The 20,596-nt window shown below is 38.2% G+C and overlaps 1 protein-coding gene across 5 annotated transcripts in view; it reads left to right on the top strand.

The window, feature by feature from the left end:
• Nucleotides 1-20,596, top strand: part of VRK1 (VRK serine/threonine kinase 1) — an 88,467-nt gene that overhangs the window by 43,958 nt on the left and 23,913 nt on the right. For all 5 annotated transcript variants that reach the window (XM_027572157.1, XM_027572156.1, XM_027572155.1 and 2 more), the window contains exons 3-10: nucleotides 2,001-2,056; nucleotides 9,727-9,796; nucleotides 10,588-10,675; nucleotides 14,187-14,295; nucleotides 14,414-14,506; nucleotides 16,784-16,916; nucleotides 17,699-17,819; nucleotides 18,113-18,171. In XM_027572157.1, the coding sequence (XP_027427958.1) occupies nucleotides 2,001-2,056; nucleotides 9,727-9,796; nucleotides 10,588-10,675; nucleotides 14,187-14,295; nucleotides 14,414-14,506; nucleotides 16,784-16,916; nucleotides 17,699-17,819; nucleotides 18,113-18,171 (729 nt within the window). The remainder of the gene's footprint in view (nucleotides 1-2,000; nucleotides 2,057-9,726; nucleotides 9,797-10,587; nucleotides 10,676-14,186; nucleotides 14,296-14,413; nucleotides 14,507-16,783; nucleotides 16,917-17,698; nucleotides 17,820-18,112; nucleotides 18,172-20,596) is intronic.

Here is a 20,596-nt window from a genome sequence, read left to right as displayed (position 1 = left end):
TTGAATTATTGAGCTTCCTTTTCCTCCTTTCCTCATTTGAACTGTGTTGTATTATTGGGATACTATCCTTATTTTAATATTTTGTACATTAAGTGCTTATTTAAAAAGATCTAATCTTGCTTTATTACTAATCAGCATCTTAGTGATGTGTCTTGGAGCTCACACCTTTCCATCTGCCTATGGTAGCTGTTTTTGTGACTCGTGTTCCTTCTTCACTCTGAAGTACTGTAGCTGCGGTTTCTTCAAAATCCTGCCATTCCCAGCTGATTGGTGGTTTCTTGTTTTCCTTTGCCGGTCCTTCTTCGTCTTTTCACCGTCTAACGGGAGAATGCCTTGGGGCTCAGGCCTAGGGTTTCTTCTTTTCTCCACTACACTCATGCCCTAGGGTCTTGGCTTTAAATGAGTAGTGTTTTGATGTAGGTGACTCTTAAGTTTATTTCTCCAACTTGGACCATTCTTTTGAACTCAAGACTTGTATATCAACTGCCTGCTTAACGTGTGAACTTGAATGTTTACTAAGCATCTCAGACATAAGGCTCCCTAAAGCACCAGCTCTTTCTGCAGCTTCCTCCATCTTAGTAAGTAGCAACTTCCTCTTTCCAGTTGCTCAGGCTGAAAACCTGGAGGCCTCCTTACCTCCTTTTCCCTGCTTGCCCTCCATATCCAGTTTATCAGCATCTCCTTTTGGCTCTTCTTTGAACATATGTCCACAGTGTGACCACTTATCACCACCTTGTCTGCTACCATGTCTCGTCATAGCCTGGCAAACCTCCCTGCTTCTGCCCTTGCCCTCTGCACTCCATTCTTCACTAAGAAGCCTGAAGAATTCTTAAAAAATCAAGTCTGATTTTGCCAGTCCTCTTCTTAGAACCTTCCAGTGGCTCTCCAGTTCAGTTGTAGTGACAGCTTTACGTCACCTGTCATGCTGGTGTTTGGTCCCTGCTGCTTTTCTGATCTGTCCCTTCTTACTTTCCACCTCACTTTTCTCACTTTTCTCCAGCTACTTTGGCCTTCTTGCTTTCCTCAGACTGACAGAGGCTTCCATGTCAGGGCCTTTGTGCTGGTTTGCCTGGAATGTTCTTCCCAGATATTTACATGACTTACTCCCTCACTGCCTTCAGACCACAGCTCCAGGGACACCCTGTCAGTGAGGTTTCTCTTAGGAGCTTGCAACACACCTGCCTTCCTTTCCCGGTTGGTTTTCTCCCTGTAACACTTACACCATCAAGCATACTTTATATTTAATTGTTGTCTGTGTCCTACCACTGTTGGCTTCATAAGAGCAGCATAGCAATTATTTCTTCCTGTTCATTACTGAATCAATTTCCTAGAAACTGGCATATCGTAGGTACTTGGTAAAAATATTTGTTTCATGAATGTGGGCAGCCTTATATTCCTGACACAGTGTTCCAGGGCACCTGTGCTTTATTTGCGTGAAATACAATGACAGCCACATGACGATTATTATGGATGGCAGTTCAAAGTTCTAGCGCCAACAGCCTGAACTATTGATACAGATGAATTCTTTTTCCCCCCAAATTAGTGCTTTTTGGAACTTTAGCTCCCTCTTACTTTTTTTTTTTTTTTTTTTTTTGCCCCTTCTTAGAAAGGTTCCCTGGTTTGTGAAATTTAAGAAATGTCATCAGTTACCATCCTCTTGGGAATTCACAACTCACATTAGCATATCAAAGGCCATGAGTACTTTTGAATTAAAGAAATCTTTAACTCAGAGTTTTCCATACTTATGATGATCCTGTTGAAGATACCAGCAATTATAAAATGCCTTCCAATTTCAGATATGTTAAATCATGAAAAAAAAGTCTTCAAATTGATGAAATATACTGTATTGATATCTTGAGACACATATTTGGGAACTGAAATTTATTCTATCAAGGAGTTATAGATATACAGACCTAAATATTAACAAAGTGTTAGTAACAGGCTAATTAAAATAATGCTACTTCTTGTTCTGATACTACATATATCTCTTTTTCAAACAGCTGATGTGAATTCTTCAAAATCGGTGGGAAGCGATGCACCCTGTGTTGTAAAAGTGGTAAGAAAATATTTTAGCTGATTTTCTTTTTTGTTGAATGGGTGTAGTATTTATTTTGTAAGACATCCTCTTTGATAACTAGAATTAATGAAACCATAAGGTACTACATTTTTAACAATGTTTGATAAATGTTTAATAAGACACAAAAGTATCTTTATAGTTTTAAGTAATTTAGTTCAAAAAGTCCATTTCCTCTCTTTTAAATTAGAGCGATCCTGGTATTTGGGGGAAAAATGAATGAAAGTATGGAGGTGTACAAATGTAGAATAAAAATACTCAGCTCATTCTTTTTATTTCAGCTGTATTTACAATAGGTGAGCTACTTTTTTATTTATATCCCAGAAGACTATACTAGTTTAATGAAATTTTATTGTATTTTATCTTGCATTTGCTTCTGAACTTCCACTTGGTCAATTTTTTTCATTTTATTTCCAGTTTTCCCTTCCCCATCCATTTTAGTAAATTATTTATTTAATTGTGATCACTTTGAACCTTCTTTTTGCTAAACTAATGTTGAAATTAGTTTGTAATGAGTAAAGATTGACAGCATCCTGTCTGATATAAGCATACTTTGAATCGTCAGGTCAGCTTACACACTGGTGCACTAAAAGGCATTTTAACTACTATTTTTTGTTAAGAATATATTATGCATCTTTCTGCTTAAAAAGTTACATTTCTAACTCCTCTCTCAAAGTTCTTTACTCTGTGTGAAGAACATGTTTTTGTTAAATAATAGAAGAGATAACAGGGTCTGTTATTTGGGCAAATTACGTAAGTTCCCCACCCCTCCTTTTTTTCTAAAGGCTACAGAAATTAGAATTATCCTGAAGTTTTGTGTTTTGGTTTGTTTTATTTCACTTTCTTTTCAATGAGGAATATATTTGGTCCCTTGTGAATTAACTCTTTTGGACCTGAATTGTTTTAGTGATTGTTTTTAATACTTTTTTATTCAGGCATAGTTTTTACAAGGAAATCCATAGATATTAAATAATTTGAATACTTTTGACAAGTGCATATACCTATACAGCTCCCAGCTGTATCAAAATATACAACATTTCTATCACCCCAGAAAGATTTCTTATACTGTGTTCTGGTCAGACCCCTACATCCTGCACCCTTGGAGGTAACTACTTACCCGAGTTTCTTTTTTTCTTTAAAAAAAAAAAAAAAAAAAATTTTTTTTTTGTGCTGTGGATTATTCTTGCCTAGAATGTCGTATAAATGATATTATACAGTATATACTATTTTGTTTCTGACTTCTTATGCTCCAGAAAATGTTTAATAGACTCATTCATGTTGTTGGTGTATCAATTAACTCGTTCAATCTTACTGCTCAGAAAATTATATAGACATAGTCTTTTTTTCCATTTCCTGTTGATAGAGTTTTTGGCTCTTATGAATAAAGCTTTTATAAAAATTTTTGTACAAGGTTTTTATTTCTCTTGGATAAATATCTGGGAGGAGAATTGCTGGTTTGTAGGGAAGGTGTATATTTAAATTTTTAAGAAAGTACCAGACAGATTTCCAAAGTGGTTGTGCCATTTTACACATTCACCGGTGAGGTAGGAGAGTCCGGGTTGTTCCAGATCCTCGAATGTGTGCTTGTCAGGTGGGTTGGGTTGTTTTGCAGCCACGGGGTTGGGTGTAGAGTAGTGTCTCAGAGTTTTACCTGATGGCTGATTTTGATTAGTTTTTCCAAGGAGTTGTGCTTATTGGCCATTCATGTATTTTGTGACGTGCCTCCTCAGTTTTTGTTGGTTTGTTTGAAATAACTGGGTTGTTTTGCTTTTTACAATTGAGTAGTAAGAGAGTTGTTCTGGATGCAAGTCCTATTCCCAATGTGTGCATTGTAAATATTTTCTCCCAGTTTGTCGTTTGCCTGTTTGGTTTTTTGAATGCTTTTTCTGCACCTTTTGAAATGGATCATAGGATTTTTCTCCTTTATTCTGTTAATGTGGCAGTAATATTGATTGGTAATTTGAGTGTAAAACTTTTATTCTTAACATACACTCTACTTAGTTATGGTGTATTATGCTTTATATATAATGCTGACATTGATTTGCCAGTATTTTGTTAAGGATTTTTGCATCTTTGTTCATGAGGGATATTGGTCTTTAATTTTTTTCCTAATATTTCTAAATTTTAAACATGTCCACTCTCATTGGTTAGTTTTGGCATCAGGGTTATTGGCGCTCGGTTTCCTTCTTGCCCTGCAGAATCCTGGATCACCTCCTTTTTATTCCTGGTGCCTCTGTGAGGAAAGTGGTCTGGCTGGGGGCTCATTGTGTTTGTCCCCCCACCTTTTCTTTTTAAGATTTTATTTATTTATTTACTAGATAGAGTGAGAGAGAGAGAGCAGGGGGAGGTAGGGGTAGAGGGAGAGAATCTCAAGCAGACTCCCTGCTGAGCACAGAGCCTGACTCCGGGGCCCTATCTCATGACCCTGAGATCCTGACTGGTCACCCACATGCCCTGATTTGTTTCCCAATTTTTAAAGATCACAGTCTATACTGCCTCTTTTGTCTGATGTCTGAAAGGAGGGATTCCATCTGTTTTGTCCAGTTTTTATATTTGTTTATAGCAGACGGCTAATTGGGTCCCAGTTACTCTGTTCAGGCCTGTAAGTAAAGTTGATACCTTGATGGGCATATCTACCAGGCATTTTGCTTTTCTTTAAGCCCTTTCATTTTGGATTTTTTTTCTCTCTTTGTGGACCAATATTTCTTTTGAAATACTCAGTTTGCTGCTGTATCAGAGGAAGGAAAGTTCTTACTATTAAATTGGGTTGTTTGTATGGAAACGCAGAATGTTATCTGCATTTGTCTTTGATATGACAGATTAAAATTAAAATCTGCAGGCAAGACTACTTTCTTCTTAGGATCTTTAAAAAGTTTCCATTGTTAGAAGAGAGCAGGTCCACTTACGACTTCTCATAGTCTTGAGGTTCAAAAAATGTGGTTGGCTGTGTCTACCTTGCAGTTGGCTAACCTGCACTGCCCTCCCCATGTGTTGGAAGGGACAGCACCAGGGCCGCACCTTACAGGCGGGGCTGATGTGTCACCATGTCTTTCTTCTGGATAGCCTCAGATTTTTCTAACCGTGGTTTAGTTTAGAATGAAGATGCTCTTCTTTATTATGGGTCATTCTAAGTATTTTAGTTGTTATTTAATGTAACGTCACTTGTACTACCTGTTTTACTTACAGAGTTATGAAAAAAAATGAGTAGGAACAAGCATTTCCTAACTGCTTAATAAGGTAGTAAATTACTCTTTATTTCTAATTTTAAAGCCTTTTGTTATCAAACCTAGTTTAGTGCTCTGCATCTCTCCTGTCCCCTAATTTAGTTCTTTTTCCATTGGCCTGTATTACTCCTTCTCTTTGTCATTAGGACAATGATAAATAGTCAGTTGATTTCTCTTTTGCATTTAATATCTTAGCAACATTTTCAGTGTGGTAGTTTGTGATCCTGGAAGAATGCCATAAACAAATCAGTGTTACTGACTTTGCTTTTCCTCTCTCGGGGAGAGCCCAGTAGCTGCTATTGCTGGTTCCTTCCCAGATCCTTATCCTCTCTGAATTCCTTGAAACTCTAGTAGCATTCATTCTGTTTACATTTATTTTACCATTTCAGATGCTAATATCCTTCCCACGCCACAGTTGCTTTTAATTTTGTATGTGTTTTTCTCCTTAGCTGGATTTCAAGTTGTATAATGCTAAGGACCTCGTTGTAAACTTGTTTTCTTTATCACGTTTTTAAATGCCTGTTTTATTCTCCTGAAAACTTTGTAGCCATAATTTCCCGCCACCTTTTGATTTCTTGGGGCCACCCACTTTGATCTCTGGGTCTGTGTCTTTTCAAGTAGCATCATTCGCCTTCACTTGTGACGTGCTGTGACGTAGCCTTGTCTACTACTTATTCTGTAAGTCTTTTGCTCTCAGAGCTTTATAATATTAAAGGTGGAAATGGTTCACCAAACACAAGCCTGTAAAATGAGTATCAGATCTTTCCAGTATGAAAATCAAATGTTTATGAACATTTGCCATTTAAAACATTAGGGTCTATTAAAAATCATGTTTTTAAAGAACAGGTACTACTCTTTGGGGAAATTTCATAAGTAATTACTAAAAAAAGCATGATACAAAACTACGTGTAGTATGGAGGTCATTTTATAAAAACAGCTGTAAATGTGAAGAAAATATGTCAAAATATTTCCAAATTTTCTAAAATAAGCACATATATTATCTTTGGAGAAGAATCACTTTAGCAAATGTTATTTAAGAAATAATCAAAGGCTGGGTGGCTCAGTCGGTTAAGCGTCTACCTTCAGCTTGGGTCATGATCTTGGGGTCCTGGGATTGAGCCCGCATCGGCCTCCCTGTTCAGCTGGGAGTCTGCTTCTCCCTCTCTCTCTGTGTACCTGCCCTCTCTCTCTCTCTTTCTCTCTCTAAAATAAATAAATGAATCTTAAAAAAAACAAAACAAAGGCAAGTTGATTTTTAATGTGAAATTAGACTTAATAATGCAGTGGCATATCAAATCAAACAGTGGTTCTCCACTCCAGTTGTGCGGTATAATCAGAATCTCTTGAGTGCAGAGCCTGGTTATTGGTATTTTTAGTAAAGCTCCCCAGGGGATTCTTTTGTGCCTCAAGGTTGAGAACCACTGGTAGAGTCTGGTGCACAGAGCACCCTCATTATTTTCAGTGGAATCATGCATGCTCATGTGTACTTTTGGGGAACCTTTCATTCAGTGAGGTAGCAGGTTCCCTGTGCTTCTGGTAGGGCTTCCCACCTCAGTGTGGAAGATTTGTCAAAAAATGTGGTTGCTGCTAATATGCATCCCTGCTCTAGGAAAGAGCTTCGGATAGTTAACCCACGCATTTCTTACATTTGGTCTTGAAATGAAGTTAAGACAGTCATATTCAAGTTAGATGTTTAGGTACATACTGAATATTTTCTCTCTCCTACCAAATGACTGTTCTGGTTTTGTTTAGGGCCTTATTCCTTATTGACTTAGGGGAGCAGCCTTGGAGCCGTGGTGCTGGGGGCACCAGAGATGGTAAACTTGTATTCTCTGCCTTTAGATAACTGAGATACCCTATCTGTTTTATCTCAGGAAAGATGATGTGCAGTGAGAAGTGGGAAATTGGTAATAAGTTGGGTAATGGAAGGAGGAAAAAAATACTCTTTTGTGTTTTCTTGTTAACAGCCTTGATAACAAATTAGTTTTCAGTTACACTTCCCCTTTGCAGTCATGTCAGTGAGCTCAGAGCAGAACTGGGGGGAGGGCGGGCTTTTGGGTCTTGTAGCCTAACAGTTCCTTATTTCGTGGTCACTTTACAGTGTGAATGGACATAAAGTCTGTATTTTCAAGTTCCCTGGCAAGAAGTTTGCAGACTGATGTTTAATTTCTCTCACAGACTTTATAAGAAGTGACCTGAATTTTTAATTCATATATCATAATTTTTTGGTAGGAAGGGGAAACTTTATACAGCTTCATTTTTAAATGGCAGCCAGTTGCTTTTAGAGGGTGCCATTGAAATATATCACATTTTAATTTTTTTTCTGTTGTCATCTTCATTTTGACACTTAGAAGTCTTAAAGAAACGTTTAGTGATATTCTAGTTAAAATGTCAGTCCCAATTTCTTTTCTAAATCTTGGCTATTATAGAGTTGGCAAAGTATTTTAGATTTGAAATATGTTAATAAAATTTTAGTTATGAGTTAAGGTATTTTCTTCCACAGAAATAGTGAGCTTTGGCCAGAGTGCAATGCCAAGGAAGTAGCTCCTTTATTTTGTTATAATGGAACCTTATTGGATTAGAAAAAAGTATGAAATGAGCTCAAAGAGCCTTCATTGTAGTGGGGCTTTCATTATAATAGTCTGATTTATATAGGTTGATTCTTATTATTATAAGTTTAATAAATTATTGCCTGAAGGGAAGCTTGGAAATTAAAGTTGATATGACATAGGTCGAAATGGAATGAATCAGAATTTTATATGATGGTAATAAGCCAGGATTTGTCTTAGGAAAACCCCTTTCAAACTTGAATTATATTAATAAGCTATTCTAAAAGTTAGCCTTTGGAGAGTAACTTCACCAAAATGTCTTCTCGTGAATTTCCACTACTTCTTTCATTTCTTTCACGGAGACTGCTGCTTCTGCTGAAGGCCTGGCTGTGGGCTCTGAACATGTACAGGTGTCTATCCAGAGAGCACTGATGCCAAGAAAAGAGCCACAGGTTATGGTGAAACTTGAGGTACTGAGTCCAAAAGTTAGGGATTTGGACTCATACCTTATATGTTGGTTAGTTTCTACTTCTTAAGAGATGATGAGATGCCAAGCCCTGTGTACCGCTCTGTATACTTAAGACAAGTATACTTACCTGGAACAAGGCAAGTTTATTTCCAGGTTCTGATCCGCGTGTTAGTTGTATATGTTGCCTGTTTGTTGTTGAGTACTCGTTCTTAACTAGGTGCTGCCTGCCTCTTTGCAGATTGGCCGACCAGTCTTCTTCTACGTGCTTTAACTAGGGATTCCTAAAGCTGGTGGGCCTCATTGTCATTTCTTATAATGCTCTGCTGACCTGGGAACTCCAGCTACACAGGTGTTCTGTCCAAAATGACGTTCTTCCCGTATTTCGTAAAAGAAAAGCAACCCTAGAATTAGTTTGGAAATGTTAGCTTCCTTATTTGAAGTTTTCACTGCTTTTCAGAATTTTTCTCAGGTTCTCAATAAATAAGATAATACCAACAGAAATGATCAAACATGACATACTAACCACTTTTGATTCAGACACAACTTACTATTTAAAAAGTCCACAAAATTGTAAGATCTTTTTCACCCTTCCATGTCTATTTAACAAGGCAAGCTCCCAACAGGCTGATATTTCTCGTTTGTCCATGCCTTTTTGTGCATACATAACTCTTTACAATCATTTTAACTGTTACTATCCCTTAAAATGTAAAATGAATGTAGTCCAGTAAAGTTGGTGGAAAACAATTATTACCGAGCCCTGGTTTCCTCTTGACTTTGAATTATCACGTGGGAAGTAAATTGTGGGGCTCCTTAGTTTGAAAAAGGCGGGAATCAGTGCCAGCAAGGAAGGGATGTAACTAAGTGGACAGTGCTTGCTCACTGTGGAGTTCCAGAAAATTCTCTTTGTGACAAGGTTGGTTTCTGCCAGTCCTGATCGACTAGATACAAGTGTACTGAGAAACAGGGAAAAGAGTTGGATTTTGCCACTAATTGGTTAAGTTGGGTATTGGAATTTTATTAGATCTCAGAAATAAAATTCTGATAGCCTCTTGGTGAAACAGTTCACATGGTTGCCAGTTATTGCTTAAGAGAAAGCTTAACAAAGATGAAAATGAGTTTAAATATTTTTCTTAAACTTCAGCGAAGATGGAGCTGTATATCTGAGTTTGAACATTTTATCACTTACAGAAGTGGACCTTGACAAAAATATAAGATTCATGGACTCCTCTGAGAATATCTAAAACATTTTGAAAGAGGGTGTGCCTTAAACATAGTTACAAACTTAAGTTATCACAATCACATTGGAAAGAAACACTGATGTTTTTTGACATCAGTGCTTTTTGAAGTTTCATTAAAAATGACTCCATAATGTTAACGACTGCTAGCGCCAATTACCTCTTATGTTTTAAGGAGCCCAGTGACAATGGACCTCTCTTTACTGAACTGAAGTTCTACCAGCGAGCTGCCAAACCAGAGCAAAGTAAGGAATAAGGCACACTTACGTCTACACTCTTAAAGTGACTGCCGCTTGTTGTGTGAAGACAAGACTAGAGCACTGGATCTGATATTACCATGCTTTTTGTTTTTTACTTCATAAGTAAATTTCATTTTAATCAGATTTGTATGAAAGAATTCTGATCTCTTCTTGGGTTTGATAGAAGATTTCACTAATATTGATATATATAGAATAAAGTTAGTAGAGGATATAGGATTTAGTAAATATTGTTAAAAATTCAGAAGTAATCCTAATTCATGTATGGGACTCTCAGTCTTTTTGAGAATTTTTTCTAAACTCTGGAGAACATAACCTGGGCAGAGGGGGATGCTGTAATTGATGAATCAGAACAGCCTGCAGGGAAGAGAGCTAGACGTCTTCAAGCCTCCCCCCCCACCCCCAGCTTTATTTCCTGGTTGACGACCTTTAGAAATGAGGTAAACAACTTCTAGATTGGGTAAAAAGTCTTTCTGGAGAAGTGAATAACCATTTATATTAGAGCTAGTAACAGCAACTGGCATACTGTGGTTGGATTTTCTTTTTTTAAATGCCTTTCACAGATTTTTCATTTTAAAGACAATGTTTAGAGCAGGATAAAATTTTGTGAGTTAATAAAAATGCTTTGATTGCAAGATACTTATTATTATAATGTATTCACTTTTTTATGAAAAAAGATGAAATCTTATTGCATGTATTAAGTACATTCTGCTCTTAATGATTTAAAAAATCATGTAAAACAAAAGTGGAATCACAGGCCTGTGTGTTTTAACTTGTAGTTCAGAAGTGGATTCGCACCCATAAACTGAAGTACCTGGGCGTTCCTAAGTACTGGGGGTCTGGCCTACATGATAAAAATGGAAAAAGGTAAAAATTTGCATGTTTTATGTTTCTTCTCCCTGTTTTGAGCATTCACTGTCCATTGTTTACTGAGCACCTGCAATTCTGCCAGGCCTCCATCTGGGCTGCAGGGCATGCACTTAACAGAGATGAACAGGACATTATCCCTAGTCTGGAGGACTTGTGCAGAACACTAGCAACTGACTTGAGCCCAGCTGATTAGTAGGAACAAAGCAAATGCACCCTGCCTTTTTTCCTCTTATAAATAAGCAAGCAAGCAAACAAAAACTCCATGTCGTTTATGGGAAAGGGAGCCCTTCAGGCTGCAGTTTGGTGTTTCATATTAGATACATGATCTTCCCGTGGCAGCGTCCTCCTCTTTATGACATTTCAGTCTAGCTGGTGAGAAAACACAAACAAGTATGAGACAATTATAACCCCTAAGTGCTACTAAACTGTGCGAAGACTCTGCTTCGTTCGTGTCTCAGGAGTTCTGAGATTGGAGAGAAAACCTTGTTGGCACCGCTGAGTTGGAGAAAACCTACCATACTTTGGTGCATGATTGACATTTTAAAAATGTTTGAATGAATGAATGGAACTTCCTGGAGTAAGGCTGGCAGCTGTCCGAGAAGTAGATTTAGTTCAGTCCTGGGGGTATATTGGTTAGGGTGCTTTCAGCTGCAAGTAAAGGAAAACTTTGACTCCGCTCTCTGAAGTGATCGTCAGGGACCCAGGTTCCTTTATCTTGCCCTTTTCCCCTCTTCCTCTTGGCTTTGTGCTGTATTAATTCTCCATTGTGTGGCCTCAAGGTGGCTGCCCCATTTCTAGGCATCACATGCAGACACAGCAGTAGGAGGTATTGCTTGTTCTGTGTTTCACTTTCCTGGCAAAGGAAGCTCCCTTCCTCTCATGTTTCTTGGTCCGGGTTTTATCAGTGCTCATGCTTAAACCAGTCACCGGCAAGGGCCGAGCGAGCACAGCGATTGGCATGGTGGAGCATGTGGCCGTGTGGAAGAAGATGGAATGCTTGAACCCAGTTGGTGCTCTGTTGGAAAGGATGGAGAGGAGAGGTGGTTGTGGGGTGGGCAGCCAGTGCTCTTGTTTTCTTGGAAGTTCTTATTCTGGGATCTGTGTACCTCCTAGGGAATATGGCGAACTTCTGAAATGATGGCATTTTTTTGTTACATATGGTTTTGCTGGGACAGTCTCTATAGTTTTTATGAAAATTTCTGGAGAAGTAGTATAGAGCAAGGAATAATTACATATAGAGCAGGGATTCTAGAGCCAGACTGTTTGGTTTCAAATCTGTGTTTTGCTCCTTAAAATGTATGTGACTGGGTAAGTTACTCCTTTTGGCCTCAATTTCCTCATCTGTGAAATTGAAGAACAGCTACCCACTTAATAAGGGGGATGAAACGTAAAGCTGTTAGAATATATGTAAAATACTGTGTTAGCTTTTACTTTAGCTTTTACTCTCAAAGGGGTCTTAATCCCTTAAATGTTCAGAACTACTGATTTAGAAAACCACTGGAGAACAGGATAGTGTCTTAGGTGGGAGAGTATTGCAAATGCAGGGGCAGGGTAGGTCTCTGGCCTGCCTTGTGGCACTTGGCATTGCTCTTTCTCAAGGAATAGGGTGTGCATGTGGAAGGGGGAAGGAGCCTGAGGCTAGTAATGGAAACCATCAATGTGTTCTTTCCTGGAGACTTGGATAAATGCAAATGATAAAACGCAAATGATGGAAAATCAGTTGATGTGTATAATTCGAAACAGGTGATTAGGGGATGATTTACAGTACTGGTGGAGCGGTCTATGAATGAAAACAAAGATGTACTCAGTGTGATGTATTAATAGAGCTCATGTTGAATTAAACAGTTGTGTTTTAGCCCTCTTTTAGACTCTTAGCAGAGGTTGTATTTTTGTTACCCCTGTATTATTTTATACTAATTACATCACTTACTGTAAAAACAAATGTGTGCGTGTGTCCTGTTCTCATCCCCCAACCTTTTAAAACCTGTTGTACAAAGGAAATCAGGAAGTCAGAATTATTGTTCCTTCTTTATGATGATAGAGATCGCAGTGTACTGGAGAATCTTATACGAATGAATGCATTTTGCCTCTCACTAACTGCATGACTTTGGACAAATCACTTTACCTCTATAGACCTTAATTAATTTATTCATTAAAAGATGTTTAGACAAGTTGATCTTTCATTCTCTTCCAATTCAAAACTGGATAGAATCCTGATTTTTTTTTTAATTTGGCATGTTTTCTTTTAATGTTAGCTTTCCTTTCCTGTTGAACGTGTCATATGGTATGTGTTGTAGGCTTCTCAGATAAAAATAAGGGGATTTTTGTGTACCACTGATGTTTATTTGTTTGGATATGTTTAGTGTAGAGTTGAAAAAGCATGGCGCCACCACTTCCTACAGGACAAATTACCAGTCATCGGTTTTCTTCTGCTGTAAAATGAGGCGAATAGGAGCCCCTACCTTGCGAGGGTGATGTGAGGTTGACACACACTAGCACATCTGAAGTACTCAGAACAATGCCGTGTTCATACCAAGGCTTTAGTCCGTGCTTGCTGTTGTTACGATCATCATCCCTAATCTTATCCCCATTTGCAGGTACATTGTGAGTGTGGTCTTGGTTTTGACTGATTTATGGAGTGATTTAACCAGACGAGTCAGAATCTGGAAAACTTGATAAAGATAAAAGTGATCCTCAGAGCATACGGTGAACTGTTACTGGAGTGAGGTGTTGCTTTTCGGGCACACACAGAAATGTCACTTACCGTTGTCAAATGTTGGAATTTGAGTGCCATAAAAGACCTCAACACGCATGAGGCCCCACGCTGTCGTTCCGTATCTGTGGGAATTAGGTCTCACAGAAGTAATGTGACTCGGCCAAGATGACCTAGTCGGTTTGTGGCAAAACCAAAAATCTGCACGTTTCTCCAGGATATTTGTTCTTCCCTAGCTTTTGTCCTTTGAGTATTTAACATACAGCCCTTTTATACCTAAACAATTTTATTGGATTTAGCTATTGTTACAGCATCTGTAGATAGTCTCGATTTTAATAAAATGTTAATACTGCTAAAATGTGCCCTGAAAGTAGAGAAAAACAGTCACAGACAACAAGCTAATATCCAGAAATATAAATTAACTTTGATGTGAGGAAAATCCGTGATACTAGTCATACATGGATGGTCTCCTCTTTCCTGTGAACGAATTGCGAGCATCTGTCTGCGGGCTGATTAGCTCACCTTGAGTAGTGTCTCAGGAAACCACCTAGCTGCCACCAGGAGGAGGCCCTCCGGGCAGCACAGGGAAGCACTCCCAACTCTTGAGATTTCTAGTTGGAAGAAAGGGTTTCAGATGTTTTTCTTTCTTTCCTTCTTTCTCCTTTCTTCCCCTTTCATTCTGCTTTCTCACTAAACATGGCCTTGAAAAAAATTACTGTGAAGGGAGAGTAGTCACTGCAAAGTAGGTTTTCCAGAGTTCTGTTTTGTTCATTGACTTTTCTTGTTTGTCTTTAGTTACAGGTTTATGATAATGGATCGCTTTGGGAGTGACCTTCAGAAAATATATGAAGCAAATGCCAGAAGGTTTTCTCGGAAAACTGTCTTGCAGCTAAGCTTGAGAATTGTATGTGAGCTACATTCCTCTTGTTTTAATCCAGTAAAGGCGAGTTGTGTTGAAGCTCGGTCCTCTGCTGGCTGGTGTTAGGTACTGCATTAATTTATTCTATATGATGCTTTCATAGCTGGATATTCTGGAATATATTCACGAGCATGAGTATGTACATGGAGATATCAAGGCCTCAAATCTTCTTTTGAGCTACAAGAATCCTGACCAGGTAGCTTTATTAACTTTAATTTCTACTATTTAAAAGCTGTTGTTTGAAAACAAATATGGTTGCTTTGAACTTTTGAACCTGTGCAGAAGTTTTACTTTTTGGAGTAGATATGGTAATAATAATATTTCTTCTTGACACTTTTATCTAGTTAACATTCTACATTTTTGATGCGATTTGTTGGCACTTTATCAAGTTGGCTATTTTGCCCTAAATAATATTCAGAAGAAGTACTTGTGATACAAAATGAATTTCAAATAGCTATTTGGGGGTGGAAGCTTAAAATTATATAGTGCACCGATGAATTATGTTTGCTTGTCTGCTTTGTCATTTTTTTACTTCCTTTGTTCAGGAAATCCATCAAATGTAAGTGTTCTGTTACTTGGAAAATTTGGTCTTTAACATGTTGATTATTCAAATCAATTGGTTTACAGAAATATCTTAGCTGTCTAAATTTGTATGCCCTTAGTGTTTAGAATTCAGATGTGCACTTTTTTTTAGTTTATTGCATTCACTTTGTAATTTTTACTTTTTAAGGAAAAGAGAAAAGCTAATGGTATTTTACCTTTATTTGGATCAGTTTAGTTGGAGTGGAGGGGTTTATGCAATTTTCTTGAAGCTGTTTCCACAATTTTGGTTAAAGTAGGTTTGGTTGGCACTCCTGGTCAGGCCACTGTGTGGAATCTGTCCCATGTATGTTCTTGCATCTTATTGATGGTGTATAAGAAAGGGCTATCTAAATATTTTAGGTGTGTTTATGTTGACACTCCATTTTATTTTTTTCTCAAACCAATCTTTAACTTTCTCTTGCTTAGTTTTCCCTTTCCCCTCACCTTCCCTCTGTTTTCTACCATCTCAGGTATTGCCCCCATCCCCCGTCTCTGTCGTGGTGGCAGTCAGGGATCTCCATGTACAACAGAGGAAAGTCCCTATACTGTAGCATGCTCGTGGGGAAATCTTACAGGCAATCCCAGGATTCCCAGATGTCTTGTGTTAGATGTTTTTAAAAAGGTTAAAAGCAAGCAAGCAAACAAACAGAACATAGCTGAGAACCTGAACCGTAAGGATTCCATTAATTGAAGTGAACTGGACTTGTACAATGCAATAAATAAAAATACATTTTAGTTCAGTTTGCAGTTAGCTAAAATATGCTGCCTTTTGTTTATAGGAAAATATTTTTGCAGCTCTGTTATCCTTTGGGCATATGCTTTGGATGGGATTATTTTTCTAGTGTTAGATGTGTGTGCTAGATCCATCCCCATATTTTTACTTCAGTTTCCTCTTGTGATCACATGCATACATTTGTGAGACAGTTACCCAGAATCAGAGATGTGATATGTGGCTATGGAATAGAAGAAAGCCAAATTTACTGGCTTTGTATGCTTAGCAGACCCACAAGTACATGCCCACAGATATATGCTTTGTAATATTAAAATTTAGTTTTAATTATGAAACTTGACTTTAATATATATTTAAATGGAGATAAGAGCCTTATCTAAAGATTCTTCAGATCATTATTGTTAATTATCGGAAATAATTTTGTGAAATGAACTGATAAATTGATTATTTCAGAAGTGGAGGAGCAGAGGAATAGAAAATAATTAATTATCATGTGTCATCTAAGTAGGTAGTCTTGTACTTGGTGTGGGGCAGTTGTATTGCAACAAGTATCGATGGTTTCCCCTGTGCTTAATTCTCTTTCGGACTCTGCAAGAAAAAGTATACGATTTATAGTCTTTGCTCAAGTTGAGGAGACAGGATTAATTACAAGTATAACACACTTACCTAAAGTGTATAGAGGCAGGTGATATTATCTGGACTATAGTGACATGAGCATTCACATTTTTCTTGAAATAAAAGGTCTTTCAGAATTGGCGTGCCTGGGTGGCAAAGTCGGTAAGGTGTGTGACTCTTGGTTTTGGCTCAGGTCATGATCTCAGGGGCCTGAGATCAAGCCCTGCAATGGGCTCTGCACTCAGCACGGAGTCTGCTTGAGACTCTCTCTCCCTCTGCCCCTTCCTGCCTGCACACTCACGTGCATGTGTGCTCTCTCTCTCTCTCTCTCTCTCTCTGTCAAAATAAATAAATAAATCTTAAAAAAAAAAGTCAGGATTAAGTATTTGCTTTTGTTAGCATACTGGATCTTACTTGTTTGGGGTACCGTGGGGTGGCCTTGCAAATGAATCCACCTTCGAATGACAGTATTTTGTCTCTGGGCCATAAAGGAGTATATGTGCAATCATTTTGGCTTTGATTTTCTTGGTGCTTGGACATTTATAGGTGTACTTGGTAGATTATGGCCTTGCTTACCGGTATTGCCCAGAAGGAATTCATAAAGAATACAAAGAAGACCCCAGAAGATGTCATGATGGCACTATTGAATTCACCAGCATTGACGCGCACAATGGTGTCGGTATGTCAGTGGCGCCTGACTGAGAAATATGCTGCTAACATTTCAGTTGAAACCCTGCATTGTTCTTAATTTTGTACAGATAAACAAGTAGATAAATAAGAATCGGCAGAGGCAAGGTAGGGTGGGGAAAGGGTCGGGGGAGGAGGTTGGACTCCTGTAGTCGTGTAACGGAGCCACGAGGTCTTTCCCTGGTGGTCTTCTTCTGACCTTGGTTTTAGCAGGGAAGGTGGTTCGGTCAGCTCACTGAGGATTTCTTTTGGTTCTTTTTAGCTTAGTTGGATGTGGGGAATTTTTTTTCCACCTAAAAGTCTGTAAGCTTCTTACGCAGCCACAGTTTTGTAGCAGGCAAACTGACTTTGTCACCTCTGAAGTTAGCCTGTTCCTTTAGCAGGAATTTTGCTTTTCTGTGCCCAGCACTGTGGAGGAGCTGAAACCCCCAGTTCTCTGGGCCTCTCAGTAGCTTATAGCATTTTAGTGTCTTCGAGCTTTCCAAGGATAGTATTAAATGTGTGTCTGCTTTATAATTTATTTCCTAGACCAGTAGTCTCAGTGTGAAACTCTGGAGTTTGTCTATTTGGATTTTAAAGTAAGTTCTTAGTTGGACATAAATTATTTCTTTCCTATTGCCCAGTATTTATTCAGTACTTTTATTAAATGCAGTGATAAGTTTTGATGAAAAGCAAGACTGTAAGATTGACTGTTTTACCTTATTGGTTTGTATATATTTGAAACTATCCCTCAAAGTGATTTTGGTGCTTAACCTGCTTCTTTTGTATTCATAGCCCCGTCAAGACGTGGTGATTTGGAAATCCTTGGCTATTGCATGATTCAGTGGCTTAGTGGCCATCTTCCTTGGGAGGATAATTTGAAAGACCCTAACTATGTTAGAGATTCCAAAATTAGGTAAAGGAAAACTTATAATAAATTATTTTGGGCAAAATCATGATAAGGTACATGTATTTAAGTCAGAATTTCTTGATGGAGACTATAGTTTTAACGCTACTAATGTAGAAATAAGAAGGTACTTGCTAAATAGGAAGAGTCTTCGGTCTTCACTTTGTTTTAGAAGAAAGTCGGTAAGTGTATGTAGGATAACACAGCGCTACTTATCGTGCTATTTATTGTTATGAAATGTTGTTAATACATTTCCATGGTGTAAAGCTTCAAACAATGACTCATTCTTTAATTTTTAACAGATACAGAGAAAATATTGCAGATTTCATGGACAAATGTTTTCCTGAGAGAAACAAGCCAGGTAACCTGGAAAAGACTTCTTAAATGTTCATAGGGGTTTCATTTTTTGAGAAAAAAGAGAGTCATGATGTCTATGGCATATCCCGTAATGTAAAAGCTTAGGTGTTTTCAAGTGTGATCATTGTAGTGGGGCCTGTTCTCATCACGACAGCAGTTCCGTTTCCAAAGGTGGGCTAAAGGGGTACTTGAGCTTCCTTAAATTATTACTCAGCTTTCAGGAGAGGAACCAAATTTCATTCATTAATTCAATGATTTTTTTTTTTTTTTTATTGAGGCTTGATTGTGTGCCAGGGACCATTCTAGGCACTAGGGTTGTACCAGTGAATAAAATAAAGCAAAATTCCTGTCTCTATGAAGCTTATGCTCTAGTTGGGAGAGATAGACAGTGAACACATGGGTGAATTTTCGAGCATATTATGTGATGATTACTATGGGATAAAAAGAAAGCAGGGAATAGAATTAATGGGTGTGGGGATGAAGTGGGGGATGGAGTGGGAGGGGGTTGGAATTTTAAATATGGTGGCCAGGATGGCCTTACTGAAGAGGTGACGTTTGAGCAGTTGGAGATAGGGAGCGAGCTGTTACGGAAGTCTGGGGAACAGTATTGTAGGCAGAAAGAATGTAAGTACCTGGTGGACTTGCGGAGTGCGTTTTAGGCCATCCGTCATAAGGGCTTTGACTTTTCCTTTCAGCAGGAGTGTAAGGTTTGGAGTAGAAAAGTGACATCAATGTCTACCTTTAAGGGAAATCTGAGGCTCCTGTCCTGAGTATAGACTGCTGAGGGAGTAAGGCAGGTATGAGCAGGAGCGGGTTAGGAGGCCATCACAGTAATCCAGGCAAGGAAGGGAAGTAGCAGTGGGAGTATTGAGAAGTGATCACTTTGCATATATTTCGATGTCTTTTCAAGCCTTTGCTCATTTGTCTCCTTTTCAGGGAAGTCCACCCTGACCTTATGCTATTTAAAATTGCAGTCTTACCAACCACACAAGAAATGGAATGTTACAGGCTTCTCAGAGTCCCCCCTTGTGCCTCCTACCAATCACGAGCCTCTCCCTCCGGCCTAATAAATAACTAGCCTAATTTCCAACCCCCAAAATTTGTTTTTGAGCTGTATAAAAATGGAATCATAGAGTGAATGACATAGATAAAAATCCCTGCCCTCATAACATTAATTTCTAGCTTTGTTAGAATCCTGTTTCTTTTACTCAGTATTATATTTGTGAAATTCATTCCCATTGTTGCATGGGTTTTTTTTTTTAATGTTTCTATTTATTTTTTAACTTTATTGACAAATATAATTGTATACATTTCCAAGTGTACAATGTGGTGATTTAACATACATTTATATCGTAGAATGATTAACAAGATCAAGATAACTAACACTTCTATTACCTCACAGTTAACTTTGTGTTTGTGTGTGTGTGTGTGTGTGGTGAGTGCTCAAGATCTACTCTCAGCCACTTTCCAGTCTGCAGTACCAAATTATTAACTGTAATCCCCATGCTGTGCATGGGACCCCGTTGTTGCATGTTTAACAGTGATGTGTTCATTCTCATTTCTAATAGTATTCTCTTGTATTTATATCCTATTACTTATCTATTCTGCTATTGACTATTTCAAATTTTTGGCAATCATAGATCGCCAGTTATACATATAGGTGTATAGTCTACCTGTAACTGATTATTGTGCCTTATATGAGGAGGGGCCAGATCCCCCCCCCAATATTTATAAACAGTTGACCCAGTAGCTTTTCTTGGGGGAAAACAGACAAACAAAAAACCCGCTCTTTCCATATGGTGCTACCTTTGACATAAATTAAGTGTGGATCTGTGGATCTGTTTCTAGACTCCTTTCTTTTTACTTTTATTAGTTTTTTAAATTTTATTTTATTATGTTAGTCACCATACAATACACCATTCGTTTTCTTTTTGTCTGTTCTTGGGCAGCAGTGTCATAATGACTCTAGCTTTATCTTGAGTCTTGGCATCTGGTAGTATAAGTCCTACAGCACTGTTGTTCTTTAAACTTGACTTTGCTATTTTGCAATTCTTGACCCTTTGAGTATCTGTGTACATTTTAGAGCCACCTTGTCAGTTCCACACATATCCCCTCCCTTTCCAGTTTGCTGGAATTTTGAGTGGGATTGCGTTGACTCTGGATCGACTGACATCCTTGTACTATTGAGTCTTCCAATTCACTAATATGGTATATTCTCCACTTCATTTCTTTCACTATGTTTTATAATTTTGTCTGCAAAAAATCTTGCCTGTCTTCATTGTATTTGTTGCTAGATATTTGATGGCTTTTTGATGCCATTGTAAATGAGCTATTATTTTATTTTAACTTTTTGATTTTATTTATTTTAGAGAGCGCTTGTGTGTGAGTGGAAGGTGGGGCAGAGGGACAGGGGAAGCAGACTCCCTGCT

The sequence above is a fragment of the Zalophus californianus genome, chromosome 6 (genome assembly GCF_009762305.2).
Source record: "Zalophus californianus isolate mZalCal1 chromosome 6, mZalCal1.pri.v2, whole genome shotgun sequence".
Taxonomy (NCBI): Eukaryota; Metazoa; Chordata; class Mammalia; order Carnivora; family Otariidae; genus Zalophus; species Zalophus californianus.
This window is presented reverse-complemented; position numbering and strand designations above follow the sequence as displayed.